The 8,401-nt window shown below is 57.8% G+C and overlaps 1 protein-coding gene across 2 annotated transcripts in view; it reads left to right on the forward strand.

Annotated features, from left to right (window-relative positions):
- ANKS1A (ankyrin repeat and sterile alpha motif domain containing 1A) overlaps positions 1-7,360 on the forward strand; it is a 175,416-nt gene extending 168,056 nt beyond the window's left edge. Inside the window, exons 19-24 of one of the 2 annotated variants that reach the window (XM_012721321.1) lie at positions 1-54; positions 228-314; positions 834-971; positions 2,244-2,414; positions 2,650-2,748; positions 3,319-7,360. The exon at positions 1-54 is cut by the window's left edge and continues 27 nt beyond it. In XM_012721321.1, coding sequence (XP_012576775.1) covers positions 1-54; positions 228-314; positions 834-971; positions 2,244-2,414; positions 2,650-2,748; positions 3,319-3,438 — 669 coding nt within the window. In that variant the 3' untranslated portion in view covers positions 3,439-7,360. The remainder of the gene's footprint in view (positions 55-227; positions 315-833; positions 972-2,243; positions 2,415-2,649; positions 2,749-3,318) is intronic. The other variant, XM_004673408.2, reaches the window with a different exon arrangement.
- The last annotated feature ends 1,041 nt before the right edge of the window (positions 7,361-8,401 follow it).

Raw genomic sequence — 8,401 nt, forward strand, 5'->3', positions numbered from 1 at the left:
ATCAAAGATCTGCGTGGGACAGAATCCACACAGGATGCTTGTGCCAAGATGAGGGTAGGTCATCTGGGGGGGTGAAGTGGAGGGTGCGGGCAGACAGTGGCAGGTGGCACCACTACAGCCCCTTGGGCCTATATACACTGTAAGGACAAGGGAAGGCTGGCGACTTCAGTAACCAAGGGACTAGCTCCGACAAGGGGTGTTCATGATGCCACCCTTGTTTCCTGTAGAAATCTACCGAGCACATGAAGAAGATCCCCACCATCATCCTGTCCATCACATACAAAGGTGTCAAGTTCATCGATGCCTCCAACAAGGTGTGCTGCTCACAGGCCTGTTGGCGGTGGGGGAGGGCTCTCCCTCTCAGTCCCTCACTCCTTCCAGCTGGGTGTCTCCTTGGCATGGCCCCAGCTGCTTCCCAGCACCCATCGAGTGTTTTCTCCCACCTACGCAGCCCCTGGCGAGCTGGCGCTGCCTGCTCCTCTTCAACATGATGCCATGGCCCTCAAACCTTTAGTGATATGATCCCTTAGTGAGCAGTTTCTGTGCCTGCACTCAAGAACTCACTCTCCTGAGCCCCCCACCCCCCACCCCACTCAGCCCCGCCCCGTGGACAGAGGGACGCACAAGCTGCTGGTTGGATGTGAAACCTACTTCTCCCAGCTGCTGCGGGGGGGTGATGCAGACCTGAACCTAAGCTGGGCACCGCCCCAGCCTTACAAATGGAGCCTGGTGTCTGGCTAATGCCCTGGGCAGGGACAAAAAGGTGGTGAGGCTGACAGGACATGGCTAGGCCTCGGGGAGCCTGGGGTTCCAGACCTTGCTTTTCCTGGCAGAACATCATCGCAGAGCACGAGATCCGCAACATTTCCTGTGCAGCCCAAGACCCAGAGGACCTCTGTACCTTCGCCTACATCACCAAGGACCTGCAGACCAGCCACCACTATTGCCACGTGTTCAGCACAGTAGACGTGGTAGGTTGACCCTGCGGCGCCGAGCCGGTTTCAGTGCAAAGCCGTGTGGCTCCTGTCCTGGCCACTGATTTGCAGTGTTGGTTCATGTGTGGAGACCTGAGGCCAGAGTGCAGGGAAGTGGCCTGTCCAGCTGGACAGAGACTTTCGAGTGTATATTAGATAAGCCAGAGCCTTTGTCTCCTCCAAGCTGCTTGTCACCCACTGCCCCGATTCCTCAGGCCTCCAGCTAGGCAGTCTACCTGAAATGGCTTCTTCTCCGTCTTGGGGGCAGGGGTGCCTGCATGACAGCGGGATTTCTCCCCCTAGCGTCCCACCCTGAGGCCATTGAGCTGAGGGGCGCTGTCACACGTGCCCAAAGGGTAGGCTGGGGCTGCCCTCGTGGATTCTGTGCAGGTCTCTACTGCCCCCAGAGAGAGTAGTAGCTAGTTCCCAAGTCTCCGCAGTGCCCGAGACACAGTTCAGGCCTTAGGCCCTAGGACCCCAGTGTTTGCATGAGTCCAGCATCCATCTCCAGCTCCACCACTCACTAGCTGTGATCCCCTCACCTCCTTCAAGGGGTTGGGGGTGGAGGGTGGGGTGTAACCAGCTGCCAGCCTCACGGGGTGGTTTTGGAGAGAGAGTGAAGTTACCCACCCAGTCCTCCTTCCTGGCACGTGGCCTTAGTTCACTCTTGTGGGTCAGTTCTGCTGGACACAGCGCTGTGCTCCTGACTGCCCTGTAGACTGTGCTGGGAAACTGGGATGTGCGGGGAGGTGGGGCAGCACTTGACCAGTGACACCTCCAAAGAATAGATGGAAACCTGACACAAATGCCAGTGGCTGATAAACACTGCGATAACCCAACCCTCCACCTGGAGAGAGACCAGGCCTGGCCTGGCCTGAGCTGGCTGGGGTGTGCCACGCCCCTACAACCGCGTGAGGGGAGCACTGCCGGGAGCCCTAGAGACCGTGTCAGGGGTGGGCTCAGCGAAAAGTCGAGGCCTGGCATGGCCAGAGTGCACTGCGCACGTCCCTGGGCAACTTGTCGACTCATACAGGTTCGCATTGATTTAGTATCGGTTTCTTTCCAAAGAAATTACATGTGGAGAAACAAAAGCCTGTTATGTCAGACGGTTTCCAAACCTGACAGTCACATCAGGACAGACTTGCGTTTTCAAAGCCAGCGCTAGCAGAATTGACTGCTCTTGGTGCCTGCCCAGGCGACGCCTGCGCCGGAGCGCGGGGCGGGAGGCGGCTCCTCAGGCCCACCTGCTCAGTTGTGCTTTTTCCCCAGAATCTGACCTATGAGATCATCCTGACGCTGGGGCAGGCGTTCGAGGTGGCCTATCAGCTGGCCCTGCAGGCCCAGAAGTCCAGGCCCATGGGAGCCTCTGCAGCCGAGATGATTGAAACGAAATCTTCCAAACCGGTGCCTAAGCCTCGGGTCGGCATGAGGAAGTCAGCAGTACGTGGGCCCAGGGCTCCGGGCGCGGGGTGGCGCCAGCACAGGCGGGTCTTCTTGCCCCAGGCCGAGGCCCTCACCGGGAGGGCAGCGACCCAACACGGGCTCCGTGCTCCTCACTCCCTCCCTCGCCAGGCTCCGCCAGGGCACGGCCTTTGGGGGCTGCGGAGAGCATGGCTGGCCGGCGAGCCCCCAGTAATGTCCCCCGTGTCTGTGTCTGCTTTGCTCTGCACCCCAGGTGCCGCCGCCCCCTGATAGTCGCTGTTGTCACTGTCACACCTGCACCACCCATCGTCCTTCTTACCTACCGCTGCCGTCTGTTAGTCCTGGAGTCAAGGTCTTTACACCTCTGCTGTCTGTGTGTCAGTCTTCCTGAAGTGACCGTGAGCGTCCTGGACTCCAGTGGCCTCTCCCTCTGCCCGAGCCACATTCCTCCCTCCTGAGCTGCGTCCCCACCCCCCACCATCCTGTCTGTGCTTAGCCCTCTGTTTCTCTGCTGTGTGTCCTCTGTCTAGAGGTCTGGGGTGCCCTCTGGTCTCGCTCAGGGCGAGCTCTCTGGCCCTGCCAGAGGGACCCAAGGCTTGGGCTCTCCAAGTGCCACACCCCTCCTGCCTCCATGAACAGGTGTGGGGCTTAGAGTACAGTCCTCAGGCAGGGCCACACTCCTTTAACCCACCAGCTCCAAGAAACCTGGGGAAACAGACCCTGAGGCAGCCTATAAGTGACCCTCCCACACCATCCCAGGGGGCTTGCTCTTTAGCTGAGGAAAGTGAAGACCCTCCTCGGGACAGTAAAAGCCAAGCTGACCTGTGGTGGGCCGGGGAGGGTGGTGAGGACCGCTGGCGCGGCGATCACCTGACCAGGTGCAAGGCTTTCCCTGTGACGCTTCGTCCTTCTTCCCTGACAGCTGGAACCACCGGATACAGATCCAGATGCCCAGTCCCATGCCAGCGTCTCCTGGGTTGTGGACCCCAAACCAGACTCCAAGCGGAGCCTCAGCACCAAGTATGAGACCACTATCTTCTAACCACCCACCCCCTCTCTCCACTAGTCTCACTGTGCCTTGCCATCCGATCGATCTTTCTGCTGTTCTCAACTCTACTTCCAGCTGCTGACGCCAAGGCCCCTCCCCTGGGCCTGCTCTCCTGGCGGCAGCTCCAGACACTGCACACTCACAGCTTGTAACTAACACCACCGGACACTGTGAATCCCCCCTGGGTGAGGACAGCTTTGAGGGCAGGGGGGGTGAGTTGCCTTTGAGGTGGACGCCAAGAGGGCTGAGGGCCCCTTGGCACCCAAGAAGCCTCAGCAGGCAGGCACTGTGAATCCTGGGGTCAGGGCGTCTTCAAGCAGAGTCCAAAAGGCACCTGGGACAGCTCCCTGATTGAGCCCAGCTCTGCGGGCTGTCCTTTCCTGTCTTCCGCGCTGAGCCGCAGCCGGGGCCGCTGCCAAGAGCTGTCTGTCTGCACCTTTCCTGACACAACCAACCACTGTGACCATACGGTGCCAGAATCCCCTTGCACTTGCTCGCAGCTGCCTGCGGCCCTGTCTCTTCCTCTGCTCTAAGGTGCTCGCCTCCCCGGGAGACCCTGGCCTCAGTGATATGGCTTCACCAGGCTCAGACTGCTTTGTGTCAGGACCCAAGACCTGGGCCCTCGGACACATGTCTGACTCCAGAGCCTGTGCTCTGAGCATCTGAACGCCGCAGGCTGGCCTCGCTCGGCAGGTTTCTTGGTCCCACTGGGCCTCCCACTGCAAGGAATGGGATGGCGTGCCTGTGGTCGGCTCCTCAGTCTTCGCCAGCGAGTCACCAGGCTGGCTCCGGAGTCTAGCTCCCGAGGAAGAAGGCCTTCCCGTAGCGAGGAGCAGGCCTGTGCCCGGGTCACAGGGTGCACGGTCTTCCCACACGGAACAGAGCTGCTCCGGGACAGGGACCTGGACTGAGCAACCTCCTTTGTCCTCCAGGAGCTTCCTCACGCTTCTCCGCAGTATGGGGGGTGAAACTAGTCAGCCACCACCTGGTCCCTTTCCTGTTCGACCGCCCTCTGCCGCTTGACTCCTCTGAGAGGGGAGGCTGTGTGGGCCGTCGCCTCAGAGCGGTCAGCAACTGGGATGGAGTGGAGGCTTTGAAGGAGCCCCGGATTCTCAGAGTGGGCAGAGGAGCTTAGGTGGCAGGAGACAGACAGTGGCAGTCCCAGCAGGCAGCAGTGCAGACATAGCAGAGTCCAGTAGAAAGCCAGTAAGTGACAGCAGTTGCCGTAGAGTTGAAACCCAAGTTGATAACAGGGCGGGTCCTTCTACTCGCCTCCCTGTCCTCGTGCCTTCCTGAGTGGACGCGCTGAGCCAGAGACGGCAGTGGGTGCCTGCAGCAGGCCACGGAGGGAGCTCCGGGGAGGCTGTGGGACCTTCTCTCTGCTTCCGAATCTCCTTTCAATTTCTGCCACCCGGTGTGGGCGCTGTGGTTAATGCTCTCCTCCCCCGTTGTGTTTGCTTCTGCCAAGCTGAGCCACGGAGGAACCACCGTGCTGCGGAAACACAGACGTAGGGAGCACAGGCTCCTGCCGCGGCCGCCGCTGCCACCACCACCGCCTCACCGCACTTTGCAGACCCAGGCCCGCCTCTGCCTGGAGGCCTCCTCTTGGCCGCCTGGCCTGGGCTAGCCACCGCCAGGTCTTGCAAAGCGAGCCCCACCCTGGCTGCCGAGAAGCGTTCCAGGCCTCTAGCGGACGAAAGTGGAACTCCAGAGGGTCAAGAAATAACTTGTCCAGAACACATTTTTTTTTAGTAGAAGAAAACATTTTTATAAGATGAACTTTAAACACTTGGCTCAAACCTCTAGGTTAAACTGCCAGTCTTTAGACAAATGGCCAAAGGGTCACAGGACGGGAACTTGAGGTTGGCTAAGAGACAGGCAAGTCCAGCCTGGAGTCCTCAGGATGGGATCTGAGTGTGGTCCAGTCAACTGAAGCGAAGGCAGTGGCCTGCAGGTGAGGCCAAGGGGCAAAACTGATGGCTGAGTGTGCTCAGGAACGGCCGTTCCGTGTGAAATCGCGTCCCGTGCTTCCTGAGCTCGCCCTGGCCTGAGAGGCACTAGCAAAAGCTAAGGCTGCCAGCTCTCTTCTGGGTTTCCAAATGTGAAGTTCCGCGGGCCAGACAGAGAGGAGTGAGCAGTCTGTGGTGCCGTGAGGTCTGAGCCAGCACCTGGAGTTCTCTGGTGCGGTGCTGCCGCAGCCACCTGACCCAAGGGCCGCTGGTGACGCCAGATGCCTGAGCCGAGTCAGAAGGCGAAAAAGCAGTTTTGTTTGGGGCATTATGGGTGCGTCAGCTATGATGGCTACCTGCCAGATGTGATTTGTCTGATCAGGACTGTGTGGTCAGCACTCAACGTGGATTCTCTGACCGATGGGTGTGACTTGTATTCTCAGCTACTGGCTCATCCCTGGCTGCAAGTATTGAAACAGCTAACCAAGGTGTCCATTCGTCAGGTTGTCCCCCAGCACGGCCTTTCAGGCTGGCGACCTGCTGCCAACTACACCCTCCTGCTGACTTGCTTCGCTTTAACTTTGGTTGTGTCCTTACTCCTGTGCGTAGTAGAAATGAAGGGGCTAATAATTCCTGGGGGGATGAGGGCAGTCAGCTCAGCTGTTCATTTAGTCCCCTTGAGAACAGGCTGGAGAGGAGCACGTCCTCCCAGAAGCGACTCAGCGGCCTCCTCCTGCATCGCTGGCACAACTGCTAGCCCCTTCAGCAGCGCTTCTCTTTCAAGGCTGAAAGAGCACAGAGTGTAAATGGAAGTTCTCTGCTGGCGCGGCGGGGGGCGGGGAGCACGCTCTTAGGCACGTTCACAACCCCTCTGGTTGACCAAAAATGGAAAGCAGGACTGTGCTTCCCACTGACTTGAGGCTGGGCCTGGGCATCAGCTCCCCTCAGCGGTCCCCCAGCTTTTTGGTACTAAACCAGGACCTCCACACACTGCAAGTTTGACTTCCCTTCCTGCTTCCCCCAGGAAGCCGAGGGCAGGGGCCGGCCGTGCTGCGGTGGCTGCCGCTGGTGCGGGAGCCCTCCCTCCCGAGGAAGGCCGGTCCCCTCCAGGCAGGCCGCTCTGGGTAGGTGGCAGGTCCAAAAGGAAAACGAAACACTACGAAGAGCTCCTCAAGCTGTCTTTTAAGTCCTGTGTAGGTATTTCCTCCCCTTGAAGCTGCTATATCGTCTTTATTTATTCAGGGTGTTTTCATATTGGAAAGCCTTGGCTAGTCTGCTCTGGCGCTGGCTTCTGAGATTGGGTCATTTCTGAATGTGACATTCCTAGGGAGGAGTGTTAGGTGCTGGGGACTGGTTCCAGGGGAAAGCCCCTGCTTCTGCGCTTCCGAGCCCTTCACTGCATTTCTGGACTGTGATGGAGCCGCTCGGCCGCACCGCAGTGGGCCCCTCTCCTGCCTGCCAGCTGCTCTGAGCAGCTAGGCTGCCTCTGCCACGCTCTGCACTCCCTGGGCCCTACGTCCGATTCTGGGGGAGTTCCTTGACAAGCTCAGGTGAAGCAGGCAGCAAGCATGGCTGTGACCGTGAGATGCGCTCGTCCGACCTCGGTCTGTCTGTGAGGTGCCCAGACCTGCAGAGGGCTGTCAGCTGCAGGTCACAAAAGTGTTGCTGAGGATGTGGCATTGGGACTGCATTGTAATAAAAATGTTATTTAATCGTTGTCTGTATTTTGATACTTGAATGACTTCCCCTTTATTTTACTGTACATATACTTGTTAATCTGTTCAATTTTGTCTGAATTACAAACATCTTGTGGTACCAAACATAACCAATCTGTGCAACAACATGGACTGACCTCACTACACGAGAGAGTGTAAATATTCCTGGGCTTCCAGCTGTGGTTTTGTTATTTTCATAACTGTACAACTTAGAACAGACTGAATTAATAAATGAGAAGCAACATGAAACCAGCCCTGCTTTTTGGAATCTTTGAATTGGGAAGTTTCTCGATTGTTTTTGGCAGGTTGTTTTGGACTGAAGGGACGCTGGCTCTGGGTCCGCTGTGAATACCCGGCTCTGGCTGGGATGATTTTGGAAATTCTGCTCAGTCTAGGATTCTCCACAGGAAGCTGCGAGGCTTGTCAGAGCAGTAGGCCCGGTGTAGGTGCAGGGGCCTGTGACTCACTGTCATCTCCCTAGAAACATCTTCTCTGAAGACCAGGATGGGGCCATATCCAGGCTGTGGTTCAGCTCTCGCTCGTCTGCCTACTGGTCTGGGTCGGTCAGCCCAGATATTTATTGCACGTCTGTGTATGAGGCAGTGAGAGGGATTTAGAACTGCGGGAGTAAAGTGCAGAGGTTAGGCTTTCGGCATGCACAGTAGCTACAGGCCAGAGCACGGCTGTGAGACCCAGAGCACAGCCCTGGAGCTATGGGGCTGCGGAGGGATGAGTGCTGCTCCCAGAGCCGGGTACCAGGGAAGGGCCCCAGGCTGGCATTTCAAGGAGGAGGCTTGGAAAGGCACAAGCACCACTGACAAACCACTGGTCAAGAACCTGTATTCCAAGCCCAAGAGAAGCTTTATAGGTAACCTTCGCATTAGCCCTACATCTTTCAGGGCACTCTCCATTCATAGAGAAGGAAAGAGAGACACATAGCGACCCATGGTCAGCTGGAGGGCCCAGGAGCCAGCTAAATCCAAGACTTCAAAGTGTCCTCAGAGCCCCCAGTCCCATGCCTGCCTCAGCCAAGCTGCCCAGCACTGCAGTTATCCATGAGTCCATTCATGAGCCAAGGCTCTGTTTTTGGTTTTGTTTTTATTTTTTATTGACGTATACAGAACTGGGGTACAGGCCAGAGGTACGGGGCAGTGAGAGGGTTCACCAGAGACAGAGTGGGCAGCAGAACAGGCCAACTGACGAAGTACACTGCTGAGGGGAGCAGCGAGTGGTCAGGAGAGATCTGCCGCCCCATGTGGGTCACCTCTGAGGCAGGCGGGGATCGAACTCGGG

This window comes from Condylura cristata, unplaced genomic scaffold, assembly GCF_000260355.1.
Source record: "Condylura cristata isolate star-nosed mole 26May11 unplaced genomic scaffold, ConCri1.0 scaffold00001, whole genome shotgun sequence".
Taxonomy (NCBI): Eukaryota; Metazoa; Chordata; class Mammalia; order Eulipotyphla; family Talpidae; genus Condylura; species Condylura cristata.